Below are 25105 nucleotides of genomic sequence, written 5' to 3'. Positions count from 1 at the left end.
GTCTGTTTTCACTGTTGCTTAAGAGCATGGCTCCTGGTGCCTGAATGCTTGGGCTTTGTGAGGGGATAGGAGGTAGTGAAGAGCTCCTTGTGTGTGTCTGAAGTCCAGAACAGTTACTTCAGATTTGAGGGAGGGTGGGGGGGGATCCTGTACATTTTGTAAATGACTTTGGCTTGTACATTTAGACTTCAGTAAAGAAGTCACTGCTTCCCATTATGGATTATTCAAGGGCAGTGGGGAAGGGAGGGTCATTTTCTGTGGTCACTTGGAAACCAGTTGTTCTTTTTTCTGATAGGTTTGTCTTTTTTATGGACAGGTATAATATAATTCCAGTGATTGTTTGCTTTTACAGGTAAAATTTTGAGGCGTGTATTAAGGCAGATTGCCAAAAATGACCGGGACCTGGGAGATACCTCAACAGTGGCAGATCAATCTGTTATAAGCCTCCTTTTCAACAATAGGTGTAACACTGTCCTGTAGCAAAATGATATGCCACCATTCTGAACAAAGGTCCTTATGAATGTGGCCCATCCAGTGAGTATTGTATTCTCTGGGAGAGAAGCCATTTTCTGAAAAGCTGAAAGTACAATGCTGTAAATGAGGGAAAATAAAACCGACGAGTGAGATTGTCAGTCATCCTCTTAGACTGTAGCTGTAGATGTGTGCGCCTCTGGAAAGTGCATACATTTTACTATCAATTTATACTGCATATCTGAAATTCCAGCCTCCTTCACTTGCTGCCGAATGACTCCCAGTTGTTTCCTTTCCATCATTTTGTTCATCACTTTATTTGGTGTTTCCTTATTTAACCTTGTGTAATGGGTGGGGCCTGGCCTCTTGCTTATTGTGGGAATTAGTGGGTTTGATGGAAAGTAGCACTCCACTCATGGGCATGATATGCACACCTGCAGATGACCATGAGTTTCAAGACTTTGAGCAATAATGTCTCTAAAGTAATATATATCTATCTAAATTAAACAAGCCAGTCTAGCATGGTTCATTTAGATGTCCCCACATAAAATTCTTCTGTACCAATATGTTGTTGGAAGGGAGTTTTAAAATAATTCTTTTTCTCTTTGTAGCTGTATAGCTATTTTTAATTTTCTGTCTGTCTACTGAGCCTGTTTTAACATGGGAATAATGACTGGCTGGAGAGGGCTTTGGTTTTTATTAAAGTTTTATATAAGATTTCTGGTATCAACATTTTGTTATTTTTTAATTGCTTGGTACCAGGAGTTAAATTGTCGTAGCACAGGGGAATCATAGTCACAGAAAGATGAGTTTAGTCCCTGAGCAGGCTTTGTAATGCACTGTTGTTTTATTTGATTTGTGGTGCCAGGAAGTCCCTTCTGAACCAAAGCCAGTTAATCTCACTAGGGACAGCTCCTCTAGTTGCCTTTTAAGGTTATGGGGTATAGAGTGGGTGCTACTTATACCAAAGAGAAATGTGATCAAGAAAACTATGCAACGGTATCTTTCCTATTAATGGGCAATGATGATACGTGTCTGTAGTTACAAGGGAGAGTAGCAAAAGGCAGGCAGAATTGCCTTATTCCAACATGTCACTTTCCTCATCAAAAGAAATTAGCAAAAGTTGTTTCAATCAAATCTGTGCTTAAATTTGACCTGTGGATGCATTATGATGTGGAAATACTGATACTGTACTCAAGACCGATGGCCTGAATGTAACCAGTAATGAAGGCTGCTGACAATGACAGGATTTCTGCTACACTTGAATTGTCATGTTGTTTAACTCCAGCACTTACTTAGTTCTGACCTGGGAAGATACTTTCTTTGTTACATGTTTGTATTAGAAATAGTTTTTGACCTTTTAATAAATTTACACTTTTACCAGATGGGGAAAAATATAGGTGTTTAAATTTGCTACAGTGACCATTGTATGGCAGCCCAAAGTGCTGGCTTTGTCCAGAGAAATGTCTGATGCTTGTATTGGGTAAAATAAACTCAGAGCTTTATCACAAATGCCAAAACTTGGTTATATCGTATTGCTCTTTCCTCACCTGTTGTCCTTATGTGAAAAGTATTTGTCTGTGATCGGTAACGTTGGTGTGGATGTCAGATCCATATGCTCCAATAGTGGCAGAGATGTGCCATTGGCTTGCTACCTCCTGTTAATACTCCAAAAGCATATTTTAATCTTGGTTTGTTATATAATTTTGGATGGAATCTTTTAATCTTGGTTTGTTATATAATTTTGGATGGAAAACAGTGAGAATTCTGTTCTACTTGGAATACAAGTCAAAAGATACAAGTCAATCTGCAACATACCTTGGTTTGTTTATTATTTTTTGGTGTTCTATTTTGACTTGGAGGTTAGGGTTCCTAGTGTCATCAGGGTCTTGGGTTGTGTTCACTTCAGATTTCATTGTTTCTACTTGGCATCACAGAAGGCAGTGAGGCTGTTTAGCCAGGAGTTGAACTTTGTTATTTCTTGCATTTTCACTGAGACCTTCATGATGCAAGTCTCAGAGCATGTCCAGCAGCTTTAGACCATGTTTCTACATCTTTATGTCTAAACTGGCAGAAGATTTTCAGAGAAGCATTTATGAAATGGGAACCCCTCTCCCAGTGTATAAATAGTGTTAGAATTAAATTACATTGTAGCAGGACAGGGTCCCGGGGGCAGCTCTGACATCCCCTGGAGGCCAAATGTCTACTGTCTTATTCTGGGCGTAGGTAGTTTCCCTTCCATTCTTTCCTGCCATGCCTTGATGTCATTATTAGATCATTAAAGGGAAGCTGCCTAAGGGTCCTAGAATATGTCCTTATCCTTCCTTCATCAGTGGATCCCCTCCCGGATACTCCACTAACCCAAACCCGGTCCGTCGGTGGGTGTGCCCTTTGGGCACCCATTGCCTTATGAGCTATTCAGTCTCTCACCTCCCCTACAGATGTGGCCATGCCTCACAGGTGTTCTGCATCCTCACTCCACTTGAAGTCTTTTCCTCAAAGTCACCAGGCCACTTCAGGCCTTTACTCACTTGTTGGGGCTTCGCCCCTCTGCTCTAGCTGGTCCCTTAGCCAAGGCCCACTGTTCTGGACCTGGCTCCTGGGCTTCAGCCCTGTCGGTTGTCAGTATCTCAGGCCCCTGGCCTTTGTATCTCTGTCTCTGGGCCCCTGACCTTTTGGATTGATCTTGCCCCTCATGGGCTATGGGTTCTCTCTCCTCTAGAGCAGTGGCGGGCTCCGTGGCCCCATCTCTGCCCTACAAAGGCTCTGAGCTCTCTGGCCCTATCAGTGCTTTGAGCCTAACCCCTGGCAGGGCTTCAAGCAGTCATGTGCCCCTCTGGCTCTAATGGGACATCCATGCCACCCCTGTAGTCTTAAACCCCAGCTAGCCTCAGCCCAACCTCCAAGCATGCTGGCTTTATCATGAAAACCCATTGTGTCCTGGGCTTAGCTCCTTTTGAGATCTCAGCCCCATAGTCAGTTTCTCTTCTGTAGTAACTCAGTTATTCTGGTCAGAGTCACCTTGGCACAGCATCTCTTCTCTGGGTATAGGCCTTGCAGCAGTGGGCTCTCTGACCATTGCTCTGCCACCGTTGTCTCAGTGCAGAGCTCTTTCCTGGGCAGCCTGCAGGGCTAGCTTCAGCCCTGGACTTATATGCTGCTTCAGCCTTACATCTTCCTTTAGTCATGTGGCTCCTCAGCCCCCGCCCCTCCCTTCTCCCTGATAGAACTCGACCTGCCACACAGTTTTAAGAGACACCAGTACTTTGTTCCACGTAGTAAAATGGGTTTTACAGTAGACTTGACTAAGACCTGCTGTCACTGATTTCAGTATGGGGCAAACGGGTGGGAATTTCTTCTTGAATTTGTGCATGGAACCATCTCTTTCAACTGGCTGGTCAGTAAAGCCTTGTGTTATCTGTCAGTATTTGTACTGTAGTAGCCCCCAAAAGCTGTAAGCAGGATTAGACCAGGGCAGGCCTGTTTGCCCCATCCATGAACACTCCCATCCTTCCCTAATGATCTCTCCTTCTCCTGAGCTTCATGGCCCAGGCTCTGAAAAGTCTTGAGTTATCTTACACATGCACTTCCTCCTGTGGGTGCTGGATCAGAAGGTGATGGGTTCTGCAGCCTGAAGCACTAGTGGCACCATAACTCCCCCACATTCTTGACACCCTGACATCCACAACCCCTCACCTCCCTTGCTGGGGCACTCAGGCCTGGAGGTCCAGGCCAGGCAGACAGTTCTGCAGGACAAAAGTAGAACCTGTTGAAACAAACCAAGCAGGCACTGGTTCCAGCAGTAATACCTACCTCCTTTCCCCCTGTCAAAGGTCCAGGGGGCCTAAGGATAGGATTGGAGACCTGCCCTATTTACCCCACAAGTGGCCCTCACTTGGCTTGTTTTGTGAACCCCACCTAGGTGCTTCCTTTCTAGGCTGTGCTCCCTAGGTCCTCCATGGGAGTGGCCTTGTTGACCCACAGGACCAAGCAGGATTGGCAACACCATGGGAGCAAAGGTGGATGGGATATGGGGAAAGTTTTCAGTACTACAGTTGCTCCTGGCATGGAGAGTTTGGCAAAGGATATAAAGTCATGGGGATGGGGATGAGGCTGCACTGGGAGGGAAGTAGGTTTTCTGGCCAGGGGTCTAGGAGCAAAGATTCCTGGGATCTTTCCCAGCTCTCATAGTTTAGGTTGTGGGGTGGGGAGACAAGAGACAGGCCTCCTGGGTTCTATCTTCTTTCTGAATGTGAATTCTCAGTGCATCCAGAACACACCTCAAGAGGAATAATTATTCCTATGGGCAAAGATGGAAGCCCTTCCTACAACAAGATCAACTTAGAAGGTCCCTCTAGAGCAGGGTTCTCACGTTTTTAGAGTCAGGGCATCCCTCCATCACTTCAGAACCACTGTTATGCTGCCTCAGCTTATTGCAGTGCTTCTCAATTGGTGACACTAGCCTGTATGCAGCAAACTAGGAAGGGCTGGGGGAAGAGAGTGTGCTCCTGCCTGCAGTAGAGTTACCTGATATAAAGCCCACCCCAGTTGAGAACCACTGTTCTAGGGGTTCTATCCCTTTGATCTTTGGGATAGCCCATCATATGCTCTGTACGGGGCAGGCTGTAGCTGAATATCACTGCTGTTTGCTGGGGAAACCAAGACATGAAGGAATAAATGTCTTTCAGGCTCTTCAGAGTCTAGGATCCACATTTGTCTCCAAGTTCAGGCTCCTTGGTATCTGAATGGGGCAGGTGTTTTGTCTCTATGCAGCTAGATCAACTTCCATAACCAGTATTCCTCAGGCCTACTGACTGCCTACTCTGGTCACTAGACCCACTCCCCCCGAGCAGGGATTAGAACCTCAGTGTTACAACACCACTGAAAGTCTACTGAAGGCCATTCACATTACCCAGTGGAGGGCTGCCTAGCTGCATGCTCTTTATGGTTGAGACACTAAATGGCTGGACCAGTGATGTACACTGCACGTTGGACACCAGTGCCTTGTGGGCTCAGTAAAGTTTTAGGTGGGCCCAACCAGGCATATTTAACTCTGTGTTTGTGGCTTCCTTCCAATGCTTTGGATAAGTGTTGGACCTATAACACCTCCCCAACCCTGAGGTTTGTTCCCCCCCCCCCTCCCTTTAGCTGACTTCAGGCAGCTCCTTGATCAGACTTCTCTTGCCATTATCAACCCTGCTTGAGGGGACTCGTACATTGCATCTTCCTGTTGGTTGGTCAGGGAGCACTGAGCACTTTGGAGTCCACTCTGGGACCAGGCGAGTGAAAGTTGCATTTGGGAGATTTTTCCAGGGTCATGCAGGAAATCCATATGCAAGCAGGGGCTTGAACTAGGTGAAACAGGTAGTAGGTTAGTGTCCTAATCATTGTGCCATCATTCTCAGGGCAGCTCTTGGGAGAAAGGGTGGCCATTAGTGCACACTGTAAACAGATGTGCTTTCGCCAATGGCTCATGCTGCTATGATGAAAATGCTAATTGCTGTCCTTTGCGTGGTGTCATTGGTGCAGACAGTCACAGGCCTCCTTAATGCAGATGGTTGGACCAAGAGCTTGTTTTCTGACTCATTGTAAGAAGCATTTACCATATTTTCCTGCCTACCACGTGCATCCCAATGAGACACACACCTTGTTCTGGGGAAGGCAGACTGAAAGGGGAAAAAAATTTTTCTGGAGTTATGGCCACATGGAGCAGGGACAGAACCTTCAGTTTGCTCATCCTCCTTTTCCTGCCTCATGTCCTGAGTAGCTTTCTCATCCTCCTCACCACCCTGTGCAGCTATGACACCCCATATTGCCACCCTTTCCTCAGATTCCTCTCCCTGCACTATCCTGAGACTGTACCAACCCCCTGGTTAAACTAAACTCCTGTAACGAGCACAGAGGACAAACTAGCCAACACTTCCTTGTGCATGGAGGTGAGCACTGGAAATGCTTTCACTAATAGATGAGACAAGGATTTGTATAAGATGGTTGGGATAAGGACTAGGGCAGAGAGCTGGACTATGACTTCTTGAGGTTCCTTCCAGCCCTATTTCTCAATGACTATGGGTGTGTCTACACAAGTCACTACATTGCCATAGCAACAAACTACGGTGATGTAGCTCATCACTACAGCAATGTAGTGGCAGAGGCATGAACCATGACACCTATGCTACTATAGTAGCTCTTTGCTACTGCGCAGTAGCGTCAGAAACAATCCTCATGCTGCCAGGGCTGCAAGTAACAGTGGTTACTGCACAGTCATTTGGTACTTGCTTTAGCTTGTACTTTAGCTTAAGCAAGTACTAAATGACTGTGCAGTAGCAACTGCTCAGTTGGGGGTACATGTAGATGCGCCCTGTGATTCTATATGCCAAATCATTCAGGCTTCTGGCTCCCTAGCTCCCCTCTCTGCCTTTTAGGTCAGGTCAGTAACCACTTGCTCCCATTCTTAGTGCACTTGTGGCCCCCTGCTGTTCATGCTGAAATTTGGAAGATGGAATCTGTAGCACTTCCCCTTCCTGTAGGGCAAGGTCTTTGAATGCTTGTGCACATATAAATTCCACTATAGACAGCAGTACATGTGCTTACATTGTAGCCATACCAGCACTCAGCTCCTTCTCCACTCAATGAACTGCAGGTGCCCATGTCATTGCCAGTGCAGTTTCTCATTCATTAAGCACTTATTTATTGTATAACAGCTAGGTATGCTCTGCTTGGTGTACAGATTGCCTTAGCTGCCAAAGTACATTTTATTCCAGATAAGACAATCCTTTGTTTTTGCTGAAGCCCTGGAGTGTTTTCAATGACATCTGTATTATAGGATAGAAATAACTCAATTACCGCCCCCAGCTTCAGCACTGTCCTTCAGGTGAGTCTGTTCTGCGTACACACGATGGACCACTAAAATATTTTCTTTCCCATGAAGAACACAGGATCAAGATGGCCACAGTTCAAAGGTCTTTCAAGAAAACTCAAGAACAGAGGGAGGTATTCCTCTGTGCCAGCTTCTGCCCTCACATACTCAAGGCTAACAGATTGGACCTTTCTTCCCCTTAAAGGGGGAGAAATTCACAGCTGTCACTCAAGAAAGGATTCATCTTCCTTCATCTAGACAGTCTAATTAAGCTCTCAAGATCTCTGGGTCTTCAGCACCTAAGGAAGCTTTGTGGGATGTACTGTAGTACTTGCACTGTTTGGACTGAATTTTTTCTACAGCAGGACAATCTCAGGCAGGATTGTTGGGAAATTTCAGCCAAAGCCATTCAGCTGTTCCTGAGAAAAGCTGGGAAAAAAATGTTGGCCCTGCTAAAATTTCTGGAAACATTTCCTCTGAAAAGCTGTATCACCCACAAGCTTTGGAGCAGCAACTGAAAATTGATAACCTTTCTGTCTGGAATCCATCTTTTTCCATTCGCTTGTAAGTCCACATTAATTTACCCAGACTACAAGCCTTTGAACATTTGCTGTTCGCATGGGTTCATTGGAGATTTCCTGAACTGTGGGCACATCTACATGTGCATTAATGTACCATAGTTATTGCACCAGCGTGCATACCTCTTTAGTGATGGTAATGCACATTAGTATGGTTTTTGCCATCATGCACTAATGTGCAGTAGAATTAGTCTACTGCACATTTGGAGTCTTGTGTAGATATACCCAGTGACAGCTACCATCTCTGAAGATTCCACCCTTGCAGCCTGCACATGTGCCATCACCACAGAGCATCTCAGTATGCCTGGCCTCAAGGCAGCTTCTCCTTGGCAGTGGTGGCACAGGCTGGGGCACTGGAAATGGGAAAGGGAAGCCCGTTTCTCCTAGGCTTGCACTGCCCCTCCTGCTGGTATCCAGGTATCATGAGGGGAAGATGTCTGGTTTAAGTGCAGAGAGGAAATGAGTAAGACCAGGAATCAGGAGAAAGGGACTGGAGGGGAGGAAGAGCTGTAGTGACTGGCATAGGAGTAGGAGGAGACTGAGACTGTAGTGGAGAAATTGTGCAAGAAGATAGAAAGCAAGGTAGACTAGTTCTGGCTGGGAGCTGACCCAAAATCTAGGATAGAATTCAGGCTGCCAGGGAAATAGAGTGGGACAAGGAGTTGTGGGGAGTAAAACCGATTCTGGGGAGACACAGGGACTGGGATGTAGTGGTAGATGCAAGAGAAAGAAGTTAGATAAGTAGCCGGGACAGGCAAGCAGCCCAGCAAGGATGGTACCGTGAGCTGGTGCTCAAGTCCCTGCTTTGACCCTCCTGGTTATTAGCTGCAGAGGGAAAGAAATCAGTCAGGAGGTCATCTAGTCCAGTTCCCTGCTCAGCTCCCCTATCTAAACCATCCCAGATAAGTCCTTGTCTAATCTATTCCTAAAATGACACAGTCAATCCTGTTTGACAAGTATAAGGTACAATGGCTAAAGACATCAAAAGCACCCCAGCTTGGCACAGTAAATCGGAGGGGATGAGGGCTGTCAGTACCCTGCCCCTGCAAGTTATTAAAATGCACTGGAGAAATCCACAGAAGAGGGCCTGTCCCCCTGCTATAGAGGAAGTCAACCCCTCTCCCCCCCCAGTCTATACCAGTCTGACCATAGGGCAACATCCCTCCCTGATCCCAGGAAGGAACAAAGCTAGGCTTTCTGACTGGGCTATGCCAATGCTCCTGATGGGACTAAAACCCAGAGGTTCCTAGTTATAGGGTTTTGCACCTGTGCTCTGGGTCAGACCGATTGGAACCTGGTCGCTCATACAACACCTGATGCTCTGGAAGAAGAGATCCTCCACCCACCCCCAACACCTATAAGCAACAAGGACTTGAGCACCAGCCACAACAGGAGGGGGACAATTTCCTTCCTGGCCCCACATAACTGGGAAAGCCAGGAAAGCATGGGAAAACCCAATCACCCTGCTTTCAGCTCTGCCACTTGGGCATAGCAAACAGCGTGAGACCACACATCACACCCTCTAACTGGACAGCCAGAACTCCCCTTTCTGCATCTCCTCCATAATCTTATCTTGGAGGTTTTAATCTTCTTTCATAAATCAGTTGTAGAGCTGTGCTTCATTCTTCTGCTGCTGTGCCTGGTCCTTGTTGGAGGGCAGTCTGCTCACTCAGCAAGACCACCTGGCCCCAGAGCAGCACAAGCTGCAAACACTGAGCTGATCAACTGCAGAGCCAACTGGGATGAGTATATAAGCTCAGGCCCTTCAGTTGGGTTCTGGTTGCTCAGTGCTTCATACTCTGTAGTAGCTCAGTCCTGGACCCTTCTTACACTGCTGTGCATCTGGACTCCTGGGTGCCTGACCTGGTATACAAACATGGCTGTTGTTTTCAATTAGGAATACGAGTCTGACCATCTGTTTTTTACCTCTCTGGTGCAGCCTTTACTGCTAATTGGGATTCCCTTCAGATTTAGGTACCTGCTTAACTGCACCCCACAAGATGTCTTGTATCTCCATACTTACAGTCCTAGCCAATATCCACCTGCTCTGGTATGCAGAGCTTTTCTTATTTATATCCCAGAAATCCATTGGGGTCAAAGGGGGAGAGAGGGGAACTTTTGGGCTTCCAATTGCTCCTCCTTACAGAACACTCCAGATGCAGCTACTCCTAGATCATCCTCAACCAATACTTATCAAACTTGTCCTTAAAATATCAGATGGAGATTCTTGTAGCTTCCCGAGACAGTCTGTTACATTGCCTCGTTGTTCTAACTGCGAAGGTCATTTTCCTGTTATTCAATCTATACCTACTTTACTGCAACTTTAAGCCATTGGTATATCTTGCATGTTGCAGCAGTGGAAAAAAAGGTGTTTCCTCTCTTCTTTATGGCAACCTTTTTCAAATATCTGAAGATTACCTTTTCTGCAAGCTGAACATGTCCCTCTCTTTCAACCTCTCCTTATATGGATTACCTGCGAGACTCCAGTTGAAACATCCTGCCATTCCAGCATAGATCCATTTGTAGGAGTTTTAACTAGCCCGGTGGTTCTCAACCTGTTTAGACTTGAGGCACACCTTGGAAAAAGGGCGGCTCCTAGGTTTTGTTTTTTTGTGTTTACTATAAAAAAAAACTACTAGAGCAATTCTTCTGTTACCAACTTCAGAAATACATCAGGTCATAATGTTTTTAATGCTATGGATTTGTTTGAAATCTCTGGGTTTATCTTGTGAATCATGGTTTCGCATCTAACAGTATTAATGTTGTGCTGTACCCTGGTTAAGAATCACTGGGCTAACTGGCCTACAATCCCCTTGTCCTCCTTTTAGCCTGTTTTTTTTTTCCTTTTCTTTTCTCCTTAAAGAAGGGTACTATGTTGGCCTTTCTTCAGTCCTTTGCTGCCTCTTCCAGGTCTCTCAATTTGGTAAATATTATTGCCAAAGGTACAGAGATCTCCTCTGTAAGTTCCATCAGTCCCCCTTCCCCCCCCCCTCCCCCGATGAAATCCATCAGGCTCTGCTTACTTGAACTCATTCTCATGCATCAAAGGCTCTCTGACAGTCTTTTTCATTATAGCAACATTCAGCTAATCCCAGTTATTTAAATAACCCTTGTTAGCTGTCTGGTTACAGTTTAAGTATTTTCTGAAGTAGCCTGGAGGAAGAGTAGCTATTGAGCAGTTCTGACTTCTTTGCATCTTCAGTCAAGAGTTCACCAGGGATATTTAGTAGTAGACCCACTTCTTACTTTGTCTTTTTTTTTCGACCAACATATTTATAGAACCTCTTCTTGTTGTCCTTAACTCCCTTATCAGTTGTATCTTATTTATACCTTTGCCTACCTGTTTTGTCCTTGCAAGCTCTAGATATTTCCTAACGTACTTCCTTGGTGACCTGCCTCATCTTTCCATTGCCTGTATATTTTTCTTTACTTTTGAGGCACCCTAGAAGCTCCTTGGTCTCTTGCTATTCTTATTAGGCCAATACTGTGCTCTTTAGAAGCTCCCAGTTCTCCTGGGAACACTTTATCCATCAGTCTGTCCTCCCATGGCACCAGGCCTATTATCTCCTTGAGTTGGTTAAAATTCTGCCCCATGTGGTCTTGGGGGTTTCCATGTTAGCCAGTTCTACTTCAACTCCTGTGTCTTGTAGGTAACTGTCATGAGCCATACCCATTCATGCCCCACAGCCTTGTGACTGACTAATCTCTTTTTGCCCACTTCCCTGGAGGGAGTAGGAAGAAAAAAATTTCATTAATCTTACACTCCATCTCTCCCTGGCTACACACAACCTGCAGTGGCCCCTAATAACCATTCAATCTTGTTAGGAAAGCTGCATGGATTCCTTGCCTCACCCAAATAACCTGCTGCTGCCTCATATTCACATGGAACCCTCTAGATCTTGCCTGCCCTTAAAGGGATAATGTTAGACCCCAACTCCATGTGGCACCCAATAACTAGGGAGACAGATGATCCAATTCCTCACAGGTCCTGTTACTCATTAGCTAGAGCCAGCAGGGAGCAAACACCAGCACACATTGCTAGCAAGAGCTTTATTCAAAATGGAGACAGCTTCAGACAAGCATCCCCCAGACACACAGCCCGTGAACCAGGGGACCTGCATTGAACAAAGTTTTCTACACAGTTTATACATTTTTGGTTTATGCTCATTACCATTCATTCTACCCTTGCTCATCCTATGTTCCACCCATATCTCCTATTTCAAGCTCTGCCTCTGTTTATTATTTGCTTCATTAACATGGAATTGCCCATACATTTCATTCATTTACTTGCTTTTTTCCTATGAGTGCATGTCCAAGGCCTTGAACTTACTTCTTCAGTCAATGGGTGGACTTTGACCAAAACCTGGAAGCTTCTTCACCAATCACCATTCACCTTTTCACATACATTCATCTCAGATTCTGTTACCAATTATGTGTTGTTCTTTCACATTCCAATTATGTTATACCATCTTCCGCATTCCTAAAGCTTCACCTCATTCACAGCACACAGACTCACTTGCTGCTTTTTCCTAGAAAATGGTTGACACAGTTAAGATGGTTACTTAGCATAAGCAAATGACTGGCTTAGCTTTCATTCTGCCTTGTGGTTAGCAGCTTTTGGTAGGCCACAGGTTAAAGCCTTGTATTCAGCTGCAAATCCAGTGCTCCCCAAGATCCAAATATTGTCACCCTAACAGATAAAGCTGACTCATGAAGTTCAGTTCTGATCCAACTCCCCCCTGAGACTGGGAAAAGGTCAGATGCAGAGAATGATTAGCCTCATCTTTATCTGTTCCCCGCAACTTCTCCTTGGGGAATCTCTGACTCCAGTATTCTCCTCTACAAATAGATTATTCTGTTCATGCATTGCCCACTTATTGCAAAGGGTATGTGCCCGCCTCTGCTCCAGGAGGTGCTCCCGGGCAACTCTGGCGCGGGTGGCTAACCGGGCCTGCCCTGCTCTCGCTGGGGAGTCCCTGGAACTCGCCAACCGTGGTCGCGGTTGGGCCCGCAGCAGGGGTGTCCCCCTCGCTGCGGCCTCCAGTGCCGAAGCGCCCATGGGCGGGCTTACACGGGGCTCCGACCTCCCCTACACCCCGGCCAACGCCACCTTTGGTCGTGGACCTTCTGTCCCTCGTTCCCCGAGCGAGGACTGGGAGTCGAGGGCCCTCTCCGCCCCTTGCGGCTCTCTTCCCCGACACCCCGCCGGGGTCTCTTTCTGGTCTTCCCCGGTTCCCTCACCGGGGTTCCCGCCGGCTCCAATCCGGTTCCTTCACCGGAGCTTCCGCCGGCTCTAATCCGGTTCCTTCACCGGGGTCTCCCGCCGGCTCCCCGGAGCCTCTGCCAGCTCGTCCCCAGTTACCTCACCGGTGGTTCCAGCTGGCCCTCTCTCTGGGCTCCTCCTCGGGGCTCCTGCCGGCTCCCTCGTCAGTTTCGCCACTCTTCTCCGGCGGCGCGGCTCTCCCCGCCTCCGTTGCTCCCGGCGCGGCTGCAGCCTGTTCGGCCCACAGCTAAAGCCCCTTGCGGGGGCCCGGTTCCACTCCCAGGCTTCCTCTCGGGCTCCGCGTCCTCCCGCCGCCTTTTATTTCTCCTGAGCGGTGCCTCTCGCTGACGTCACTCCGCCTCAGCCGTATGAAAGCGCGGCTAACGAGCCGTGCGGGTGGTTCCCCGGCCTGCACGCCGCCGCTGCTCCCCTCTCCTGCGGAGCATACGTAAGTGTTTCCCCTGGCCCTGGGCCAGGGACTCCCTCTAGTCCCGTTGTCCCTGGGACAGGGTACAAGCAGAACTAGGGGTTGCAGCCTTAGAGGCAAGTAGATCTCCTCCCTACTGGGTGCGTCTACACGAGACACTAACTGCGCAGTAGCGTAATAGCCAGGATTCCTGGCTTTCTTCAATTTAAAAAATACAAAAAAAAAAAAAATTCTGACAACCCCCAAAGCTTCCCCTGCCCTGCTCCGCATCCCCCAGGATGGTGTCCAGCAGTGGGGAGGCAGCCCTCCCCCCTGCTTACCCCAGACAAGCCGCCAGCACCCGATCCTGCTCCCAGCTGGGGCCCTGCAACCATGCACTGTGGCCCCCAGCCCCACAGGGCAGCTTCCCCAGCCTGCCCAACTTCCCCCCTGTAATGGGGGCCTTCTCAGGGCTGATTTTCCTGTGGCCCGCCCACCTGTTTCTGGGCTAACCACCCACCTTCTTACCTACTACACCTTGTTGCTAATTAAATTAATTGATCATTAAGCAGGAGGCTGCCCATTTCTTGCCCTGATGACAGAGGCATTATCCACAGATCCATTACTCCCTTACACGGCAGCCCAAGCCTCACAGACTCAATCCCTCCATTCAGGTGACCTATTCTGCCTTCATTCCAGGCTCCCTGAGCTGCTTCCCCCTTACATGTGTGATCTCCCCAAGACCTTTGGCTCTGCTGGCCCTCCTCCAGGCCAGTCAGAACCCTACGCCCTCAGCGCTGGGCATCCCTCACAGTGGGCCCCTGTTTATACTGGCAAGCCTGAATCCAAAATGGCTGCCCTAATCAGGCACCTGCCAGCTGCTGTCTTCAGGCCCTTAAACTGGCAGGCACAAACAGTGCCCTGCCACACCATCATTTACCTGCAGGAGCTGCTCTCCAGGCTGCCTGGCGGCCATGTGCATATACATGCATGTGGCACTCCCTACCTGACTGCCCTCCTCCTGCTCCCTACAAGCCACCCCAGGCTGCAACTCTGCCAGCCTGCAGAAAGCTCACTGCAAAAGTTCAAAATATGAGGGTTTCTCCACTAAAATGAGAAATATGAGTTTTATTCCAGTACTGGGGAAAATCTGCTGTATATTACATTTTCCCATGGGAAATGGAAAACCTGGATCCCTGCCAATAATACTGCACAGTAGCATGTGGGGCAAAAGCCATGCTAATACAGTACTGTATAGTAGTATGAGGCACAGTGAGTGTGTGTGTGTGTGTGTGTGTGTGTGTGTGTGTGTGGAGTGAGCGAGACAGCGTGTGTGTGTGCGCAGTGAGGGAGGCACAGACTGTGTGTGTGTATGTGTGTGGAGTGAGTGTGTGTCTAATGAGGGAGGCACAAAGCATGTGCGTGTAGTCAGGGAGGCACAGAGTGTGTGTGTATGTGAACAGAGGCAAGCACAAAAGGTGCCTGTGTGTGTAGTGAGGGAGGAACAAAGTGTGTTTGTGTATGGAGTGAGGGAACCAGAGGGAGAGAGAGAGAGTGTGTGTGTGTGTGTGTGTGTGTGTATGGAGTGAGGGAGGCACAAAGTGCATGTGTGTTGTGAGGGAAGCACAGGATGCGTGTGTGTAGTAAGGGGGCACAGAGCATGTGTGTGTAGTCAGAGAAGCACAGAGTGTGTGTGTGTGGACTGAGGCAGGCACAAAGGCTGTGTGTTGTGTGTGTAGTGAGGAAGGCACACTGCGTGTGTCTGTGTGGAGTGAGGGATGCACAGACTGTGTGTGTGGAGTGAAGGAGGCACAGTGTGCGTGTCTAATGAGGGAGGCAGTATGTGGCACAGACTGTGTGTAGAGTGAGGGAGGCACAGAGATGTCTATTTGTGTGTGGAGTGAGGGAGTCAGTGTGTGTGTGTGTGTGTGTGTGTGGAGGGGGAGGCACAGACTGTGTGTGTGTCTGTGTGGAGTGAGGGATGCAGAGACTCTGTGTGTGTGTGTGTGTGTGTGTGTGTGTGTGTGCAGTGAGGGAGGCACAGAGTGGGTGTGGGTGTGTCTAGTGAGGGAGGCATAGATGTGTGTACTGAGGGAGGCACGGGGGTGTAGTAAGGGGGGCACAGAGCATGTGTGTGTAGTCAGGGAGGCACACTGTGTGTGTGTGTGTGTGTGTGTGTGTGTGTGTGTGTGTGTGTGGACTGAGGCAGACACAAAGGGGGGGGGGGTGTAGTGAGGGAAGCCCAAAGTGTTTGAGTCTGTGTGGGGTGAGGGAGACACAGAGTATGTGTGTGTGTGTGTGTGTGTGTGTGTGTGTGTGTAGAGGGAGGCAGGAAGTGTGTGTGTCTCTGTAGAGAGGGAATCACAAAGTGTGTTTGTGTGTGTGTGGAGCGACGGAAGGCAGAGATGTCTGTTTGTCTGTGGAGTGAGGGAGGCACAGAATGTGTGTGCGCGTGGAGTGAGGTGGGGACATGCATGGAGAGAGGGAGGCACAGAGTCGTGTGTGTATTGAGAGAGGCAGTATGTGTGTCTGTACTAAGGGTGGCACACACAGACACACACACACTGTGCCTCCCTCGCGCACACACACACACACACACACATCTGTGTGGGTATCTGTGTATAGTGAGGAAGGCAGTATGTGTGTGTGCATGGAGTGAGGGAGGCTCAGTGTGTGTGTGTGTGGAGTGAGGGAGGCAAAGATTGTATGTGTCTGTACAGAAGGAGGCACAGAGTGTGTGTGTCTGTAGAGAGGGAGTCACAAAATGTGTTTGTGTGGAGTGAGGGAGGCACCGAGATGTCTGTGCTTGGAGCGCGGGAGGCACAGAATGTGTGTGGTTGAGTGAGGGAGACACAGAGTGCTTGTGTGTGTGTGCACTAAGAGAGGCACAGAATATGTTATTGTGTGTGCAGTTAGGGAGTCGCACAGTGTGTGTTTGTAGTGAGATTGGCACAATGTGTGTGTGGAGTGAGGGAGGCACAGTGTGTGCGTGTCTGTGGAGTGAGGGATGCAGAGACTCTGTGTGTGTGTGGGGGGGGAGTGAGGGAGGCACAGAGTGTGTGGGTGTGGATGTGTCTAGGGAGGGAGGCATAGATGTGTGTACTGAGGGAGGCACAGAGTGTTTATGTGGTGATGGAGGCTCATGGGGGTGTAGTAAGTGGGGCACAAAGCATGTATGTAGTCAGGGAGGCACACAGTGTGTCTGAGTGTGTGTGTGAACTGAGGCAGAAACAAAGGGGGTGGGGGGCGTGTAGTGAGGGAGGCCCAAAGCGTGTTTGAATCTGTGTGGAGTAAGGGAGGCACAGAGTCTGTGTGTGTGTCTGTGCAGAGGGAGGCAAGAAGTGTGTGTCTGTATAGAGAGGGAGTCACAAAGTGTGTTTGTGTGTGTGTGGAGTGAGGGAAGGCAGAGAGATGTCTGTTTGTGTGTGAAGTGAGGGAGGCACAGAGTGTGTGTGTGTGTGGAGTGAGAGAGGCAGTATGTGTGTCTGTACTATGGGTGGCACAGAGTATGTGTGTATGTGTAGTGAGGAAGACAGAATGTGTGTACTAATGGTGGCACAGAATGTGTGTGTGTGTAGTCAGGCACAGTGAGTGTGTGTGTTGTGAGGGAGGCGCATAGAGTTTGTGTGTGGGGAGTGAGGGAGGCACAGAGTGCGTGTGTAGATTGAGGGAAGTACAGAGTGTGTGTGTGTGTTTGTGTGTGTGGAGTGGGGGAGGCACAGTGTTTATGTGTGCCGTGAGGGAGGCACAAAGTGCATGTGTGTGTATGTGTATTGAGGGGGCAGTCTGTGTGTACAAAGGGTGGCACAGAATGTGAGTGTGTGTGTGTGTGTGTGTGGATTGAGGGAGGAGCACAGAGAGAGTGTGCACGTGTGTGTGGCTGTCTCTAGGGACGGAGGCACTGATGTATATACTGAGGGAGGTGCAGAGTGTGTGTGTAGTGAGAGCAGCACAGTGTGTGTGTGTGTGTGGCACAGGCACAGTATGTGTGTGTGTGTGAGTCTAGTGAGGGAGGCATAGATGTGTGTACAGAGGGAGGCACAGAGTGTGTGTGTGTGTGTGTGGAGTGAGGGCAACACAGAGATGACTGTGTTTGGAGTGAGGAAGTCATGGAGTGTGTGTGTGTGTGGAGCGAAGGAGGCACAGAGTGTGTGTCTCTACAGAGAGGAGCACGGAGTGTGTGTGTCTGTGTAGAGAGGGAGTCACAAAGTGTGTTTGTGTGTGGAGTGAGAGAGGCACGGAGTGTGTGTGTGCATGTGGGCAGTGAGGGAGGCACAGATTGTGTGTGTCTGTGTGTATTGAGGGAGGCAGTATGTGTGTACTACTGTTGTTCCCAAAGGACAGTGAGTTCGTGCCTGGTGCGCTTGTGCCAATAAACACACAGGGGTGAAGGATCCAACTTAATCTTTATTTTTGCGCAGAAAGTGGTGCTTGGCAATCGTTCGCAAAGCAAGCACACCCACCCCAGTGGGCGTCTGCCTTATATAGCTACGTAACAGGTTAAACTTGCTGGTGTGATGAAATGTATAGCAAGCCCAGTAAGTAACCCCCCTTTCAGCTCTGGAACTTTGTTGATACAGCTTTTCCTTCTAGCGAGGCCAGCAATCAGCAACTACGCAACAAGCAATTTTTCCCAGCCTAAACAACCTACTCTATGCCCTTGGTTAGATAAAATACTTTTTCAAAACATACAAAGCTGTTCCCTGGTTAAAATACAGTGAAAGTCCAGGGGTGCTTCATCAAATCTCCCCTTCAAGGCTATGGCCTTTATGGAAAAAGCCCATAGTCCTCGACTATTTTTTCATTTTCAGAAATTTTTTCGCTTCCTCCTGATTATTTTGGATCGGGTTTGTAACTGATAATTTTACAAACATTACACAGTGAACGGGGAAAGAAATTGATTTCTTGAGTACCTCACAACACATTGGCGCACACTGTATTTTACAACAGATTATCAAGAAAATACATATATTTGCCACAATTAATAGGAAAATTTGCTTAAGCCACGGAAAATTAGGAAGCCAAGAAGTAAGCCATGAGAAGTTGAACCCTTCCCCTTGTTTAATGTGGGACAGAACCTTTTTTAACTTTTGCACTTTTGACTCTATTAACTCGGAGTTATTTGTTAAATTAAAACAACACATTCCCTTGAACTTTTTACATTCGTGGTTATGCCTCCGCAACAGGTAATCTATGGCTGCTCTGTTTTGCGGAGTAGCTTTTTTTAGTTTTTTCATTTCAATATTGAGGGCAGCTAGGGCCTGTGAAGTTGTATTTAGGCCCTTTGCCAGGGCACAGGCCACCTTACCAAGCTGCCTCTCAGCGTTCACTACTAGGCTTGGCACCCCTACTATGGAAACTGCTAAGGACACTACCTCGGCCTTATTTAGGAGGTTTATGTTACTATTACAGGATTCTTAGTTTTTTTAAACCTCTCCGGTGACACTTATTAGAGGTTATAGGCATACCCGGTAGCCAGACAGTTAACAGGCCCAGAGCACAAGGGCCTCCTGTGGCATTGGCTGGGATATATGAATAGGCAGTTTTTCCACAAAGGAGGAACCACCCCCCTGGGTAATATAACATGACCGTAGTTGCAAGATACATTAGTTACGTTTGAGCAATTGAAAATTTTTGTTTCTTTGGTTAGGCTTTTGCAAGCTTGGGTACAGTTTACAAAATTGGCACAGCTGGTATTATTAGGGGAGGTGACTGTTAACAAATCTATTTTAAAGGTGCTAGCGTGTTTTTTTTTTGTGGTAATGGTTCCCCACATGGAGTTGTTAGTGTAATTGATTGGACCTCCTATTTCCCCAGATGCAAACCAAGTTTGATTCTGGAGTGCTTTCAATGGAGTGGGCACCCCTATAAGGCATGACGTGAAAATATTATTAACCGATATTTCACTTGTTAAACAAAAATGAGTGACATTTAATATGTTTTTTGCCAAATGAACCCACACATTTTGACTTTTATCGAACCTTTGATGCACCAACCCCTTAGACCCTAGAAACATTATGCCTGTGCAAAGAGCTATTGTTTACATGGTTGACGTTTAAACAGAAATTTAAGTTTTTTTACTGGCTCTGCTGTTCAACGGTGTTCGTTTGTGTTGGCTTTCAGTGCGACACATTCAGCAACTTCTCCTGCAGGTGGTACTTTTGGTGTGGCCTTTACCCAGGTGTAGTGTATTCACGGTTTTATCCCCTGAACTTTCACTGCAGCGTGAGTGGTGAGAATCACAGGATATGGTTCCTTTTACCTGGGCTGAAGCGGCTCGTTTTTTCACATCCAGACCAGCACCTCGTTTTTGATCTGGAACTTATGGACTGGTATATTTAAGGGGAGTGGAAGTTGCTTCTGGACATACCTGTGGAGAAAAGACAATACAGCAGATAAAGAATACAAATAATCTTTTACCCAACCTTTCCCTTTTACATGCATTTGACTTTCATGCGTTACCACTGGATTCTTAGGATATGGCTTGCCATACATTAATTTAAATGGACTAATTCCCAATTTAGCTCTAGGGGCTATGCGCACTCTAAGCAAGGCAAGAGGCAGAGCTTCGGGCCATTTTAGCTGAGTTTTTTGGCATAGTTTAGCCAGCTGTCTTTTTAGAGTTTGATTCATTTGTTCCACCTGTTCACTTGACTACGGTTTCCATGCTGTGTGAAGGTTCCATTGTATCCCTAGAGCCCGGGAAACTGCCTGGGTCACTTTTGACACAAAGTGTGGCCCTCAGTCTGAGGCTAATCCCTCTGGGATTCCAAATCGTGGAATCATTTTTTTTAGCATTACTCGGACCACTTTTTTCGCTTTGTTGGTTCGGCACGGGAAGGCCTCAGTTTATCCAGTTAGAGTGTTCACGAGTACTAACAGGTATTTGTAGTGTTCCTTTTTGGGAGCTTCAGAGAAATCTATCTGCCAACACTCTTCTGCTAGTAGTTCTTGCCTTCCTGCTTCTGGCGGAGGTTTGGGAGAAATTTTAGGATTGTTGGCACAACAGACAGGGTTTCTACGCACTATTTGTTCTGCTGTTTTTTTTATTTTAGGTTTTACTACAATTTTTTGGAGACCTTGGGTTATGGCGTTAGCTTCCATATGGGTGCTCTGGTGGTATTTTTGGAGCACTTTGTTAAGAATCAGTTTTGGCATCAGGACTTGTTCCTCAGGCAAAACCCACCATCCATTTTGTTGTTCTTTGCTTCCCAATTTTTCTGCGAGTTGGTTCTTTTTTTCAGTATATTTGGGAGGTTTCTCAGGTAACACTACCTGAGGCATCAATGCCAACATTTGAGTTTTTTGAACTTGTTTTTTAGCTGCCTTTTTCGCCGCAGCATCTGCTCGTTGATTTTCTTTAATAACGTTAGCATCTCCCTTTTGATGGGCCTTACAGTGCACCACAGCTATCTCTAGTGGTTCCGTTACGGCTTCAAGTAATTTCAGGATTTTTGTTCCATGCTTTATTGGGCTTTTACTTGCCGTTAAGAGTTTTCTTTTTTTTCATATAGCTCCGTGGGCGTGTAAGACTCCAAAGGCGTACTTCGAATCCGTGTATATAGTGGCTATCTTTTTTTTTGCCAAATGGAGAGCTCGGGTTAGCGCAATAAGCTCAGCTCTCTGTGCAGAGGTATTTGGAGGCAAGGCATTTGCTTTCACGGTATTTCATGATGTAACCACGGCGTATTCCGCCTTTCGGGTTCCATTGTTCATGAAGCTGCTTCCATCTGTGTAGAATTCAAGGTTTGCATTAGGTAGCGGGGCATCTTTAAGATCCGGCCAGCTAGCACACACGCTCTCAATAGTTTTAATGCAATTATGCTGTAATCCTTCGTCCTGTTCCAATGGCATCAACGTAGCTGGGTTCAGGGTACTAGAGGTTTGCAACTGGATGTTTCCTTGATTCAGGAGAGTTGCCTGGTACTTAGCCATTCGTTCAGGGGAAAGCCAGGTTCTCCCCTTTGCATTTATCACTGTTAGCACTGAATGTGGGGTATATACAGTTATTGGTTGTTCTAAAGTAAGTTTCTTAGATTTTTTTATTAGCATAGCGGTAGCTGTCACTGCTTGCAGGCAGGCCGGCCATCCCAAACTAGTGGGATCCAATTGTTTGGAGAAGTAGGCCACTGCTCTTTTTCAGCTACCTAAGTACTGGGTTAGCACTCCTGATGCTACTCCTTGGCGTTCACGTACATAAAGTTGAAATGGTTTACTCAGATCGGGTAGGCCCAGGGCCGGCGCTGTCATAAGGGCCTGTTTGATAGTGTTAAAGCTTTTTCGGCATTTTGCCGTTCATTGCAAATTTCCCTCACTACCAGTAGTGGCCTTATAAAGAGCCTTGGCTATTAGTTCAAAATTGGGGATTCAGATCCGGCAGAATTCTGCCATACCTAAAAAGCCTCGCAACTGTCTCTTGGTTTTTGGGACTGCCATCTGACAGATGGCCTCTTTTCTTTCAGGGCCCAACATCCTCTGGCCTTGTGAGATGTCAAATCCCAAATATCGTACCCTTTTTTCTGTTATCTGGGCTTTCTTTTGAGATACTTGGTATCCAACCTGTCCCGGGAAGTTTAGTAAACTTACGGTCAGCAGGTGGTACTCTTCCCTCGTTTTTGCTGCAATTAACAAATCGTCCACATACTGTAACAGGGTTCCTGATGTTCCTTTGTCCCACTTCTGAAGGTCGGTACTTAAGGCAGTGCTGAAAATAGTGGGACTGTTCTTAAAACCCTGAGGCAAAACTGTTCAGCACAATTGGGTTTTTCTCCTATTATTCGGGTCTTTCCACTCGAATGCAAAAATCTCTTGGCTGTCTCTTTTAAGTGGGATGCAAAAGAAGGCATCTTTTAGGTCCAGGATTGTAAACCACTGTTCCTCTGCAGACAAAGTAGTTAGCAAAGTATAAGGGTCCTTTACCACCGGATGAAGGGTCACCGTGACCTTGTTCACAGCTCTGAGGTTTTGCACAAAACGATACTCATTACTGTGGGGTTTTTTTACAGGCAAAATGGGGGAATTGAAAGATGATTGACACTCCCGAAGCAAACCATGTTTAAGGAATCTCTTTATCAATGGTTCCAGGCCTTTTCAAGCTTCTATTTTTAATCGATACTGTGGCACCCTGGGCAGGGTAATTCCCAGCTTTAAATCAATGCTTACAGGGGTGGCCAGTTTGGCTCTTCCTGGCTTCTCTCCCGCCCATACCCATGGTACTACAGCATCTTCTTCTGGGGGAATTCTCCCTTCCTCCCCCTCCTGCAATAGGAGACACACCTGAGCTTTCCAGGCTTCCTCAGTTGGTATCTTCATAGTCCTGCAATTTGCACAGCAAATCCCTCCCAAACAAAGGTATGGGGCACTCAGGCATATACAGGAACTGATGAGACACTTTCTTTCCTCCCAGTTTCTCTCCCCTCTTGGGGCACTCATTTTTTCAATGCCCTTTCTGCTTGCAAATAGCACACTGATTAGGTTCCAGCCTGGGACCCTGGCTGTAGCCTCCCGGAGCATAGCTCACGCCTCCTCTATGCCCTGTACTTATCCTGCCCCATCCTCTACTTCTCTGATCTACAATTGCCGCTGCCAACAACGATGTTTGTAACGACGCCTGTGCCTTTATTCTCTTATCTTCCTTTTTTTCCTTAACCTGATCTCTGTTGGAGTATACTTTATAAGCAATTTCAGTTATTTGGCTGATTCTCATTCCAGCTGCTCCTTTAGTTTTCTGTAGTTTTTTTTTTTTTTTAATATTTGGGGCTGACTGTCCTATAAACAGTGTGTTAAACATCTTGGCATTTTCTGGCAGCTCCAGATCTAAATCCGTCCACTGTCTGGCTGCCTCGCATAACCTCCCATAAAAACTGGATGGATCCTCCTTCGGACCCTGCCGCACTTCATACAATTTAGACAGATGTTTTTGCTTGGGGATAGCCTCCCGGAGAGCAGCCAGCACAAACTCCCGATACAGCTCTAACTCCTTCCAGCCCCCTCGGGTGTTGGGATCCCAGTCTTGATTTTCCTTAGGGCAAAGTTCATCTACATCACCGGCTGGGTGACTCTGCTGTGCTATCATGCGTGCTTTCTCTAAGACCAACCTTTTTTCTTCTGGAGTCAGAAGAGCGGCCAGTAAGGCCTGAATATCTATCCAGTTTGGTTGGTGGGTGAGGAAAATAGTAGAGAACAACTGGGCCATTGCCTCCGGATTCTGGCGATATTGGCCCATGGACTGTTTCCAATTTATCAAGTCTGCCGTGCTGAATGGCACATGGACAAAAACTGGTTCACCCTCAGGACCCACCGCTTGTTGTAAAGGGGCCTGAACTACTGCTTGGGCCCCTGATCGTACGCGACTCACCACAGGGCTAAACTCCCCATCTTCTACAGTCCCTTTTATCGCCAGATTGCTATCACCTGCATCCGCTGGACCCGGGGACAGCACCCCAAGGCTGTCAGGGGAGGTGGGGGACGATGAACTGGACGAGCCAGCCGGGAGTCCCTGATGAGCCATTACAGGTGCAGTGAAAGTTCCCTGTGGTGACGCATGGCTCACAGGATGAGACGGGGGAGCCATGGGAGCAATTAGCAACTGCATGTCTTTCTCCTCCAGCTCCTTTGGACATACTGTGGTGACCCCCTGTAAAGCCATTACCCTGCTTTCCCTAAATATCCCACACGACTTCTGCGTGGCCCCATCCCCATACAAAGTCATATATGCCTCTACATAAAGCATCTCATCCCACTTCCCTTGGCGCCTACAAAACAATTGTAACTGCAAGATTGTGTTATAATCCAAAGACCCATTCTCCGGCCAGGCTGCACCATCCGCAAGTTGGTACTGTGGCCAACATGTATTGCAATACCGAATCATCTGTTGTTTTGTCATAGGGTCACTTCCAAACTTCGGCCAATTTTTCAAAATGCATCCTAAGGGACTGCAGGGTGGAATCTTAGACTGGTTACTTCCCATTATCCAACTACCGGACAGCGACCGCCGCTCAGCCTCAACCAAACTGATTAAAGGGAGTTCATGGGGCTGCCACCCAATTTCACTCGCCTAGGGCGTCTACACGGTCTGAACTTTCAAAGCCGTCTCTTTCCCAACCTGCCCAAAATATGGAAAGAAGTACTCACCAGTCCATTGAAACCTCCCTTGCCCCACCTGATTAAGTTGGTCCTTTGAGCGTTGCGCCGTTGTGCCCCTCCCTGACTCCGTCAGGCAACCAGGAGACAGTCAGACCTCTGACAAATAAGGTCGGTGGCGCCTGGCCCTCGCGCCGTCCACAGTTGTTGCCGGAGCCGAAGAGGTGGACCAGGCAAGGCAGTCAGCTAGCATCCCATCTGGGTCGCCAGAAATTGTTGTCCCCAAAGGACAGTGAGTTCGTGCCCGGTGCGCTTGTGCCAATAAACACACAGGGGTGAAGGATCCAACTTAATCTTTATTTTTGCACAGAAAGTGGTGCTTGGCAATCATTCGCAAAGCAAGCACACCCACCCCAGTGGGCGTCTGCCTTATATAGCTACGTAACAGG

General features: G+C 47.6%; 1 protein-coding gene and 2 long non-coding RNA genes across 7 annotated transcripts in view; 1 reads left to right on the top strand and 2 right to left on the bottom strand.

Annotated features, from left to right (window-relative positions):
* ACSS2 (acyl-CoA synthetase short chain family member 2) overlaps positions 1 to 1991 on the top strand; it is a 116942-nt gene extending 114951 nt beyond the window's left edge. For all 5 annotated transcript variants that reach the window (XM_059733267.1, XM_019499282.2, XM_006262092.4 and 2 more), the window contains one exon: positions 353 to 1991. In XM_059733267.1, the coding sequence (XP_059589250.1) occupies positions 353 to 480 (128 nt within the window). In that variant the 3' untranslated portion in view covers positions 481 to 1991. The remainder of the gene's footprint in view (positions 1 to 352) is intronic.
* A 9945-nt stretch (positions 1992 to 11936) lies between these two features.
* On the bottom strand, positions 11937 to 13356 carry LOC109286108 (uncharacterized). The gene is made up of 2 exons (XR_002094035.2): positions 13268 to 13356; positions 11937 to 12434 (listed from the first exon to the last, which is right to left on the bottom strand). It is a non-coding gene; the product is annotated as an uncharacterized LOC109286108 (long non-coding RNA).
* Positions 13357 to 17961: 4605 nt separating this feature from the next.
* Positions 17962 to 25040, bottom strand: LOC132252442 (uncharacterized). The gene is made up of 2 exons (XR_009464360.1): positions 24708 to 25040; positions 17962 to 19944 (listed from the first exon to the last, which is right to left on the bottom strand). It is a non-coding gene; the product is annotated as an uncharacterized LOC132252442 (long non-coding RNA).
* Positions 25041 to 25105: the final 65 nt, after the last annotated feature.

This window comes from Alligator mississippiensis, chromosome 9 (assembly GCF_030867095.1).
Source record: "Alligator mississippiensis isolate rAllMis1 chromosome 9, rAllMis1, whole genome shotgun sequence".
NCBI classification, from domain to species: domain Eukaryota; kingdom Metazoa; phylum Chordata; order Crocodylia; family Alligatoridae; genus Alligator; species Alligator mississippiensis.
This window is presented reverse-complemented; position numbering and strand designations above follow the sequence as displayed.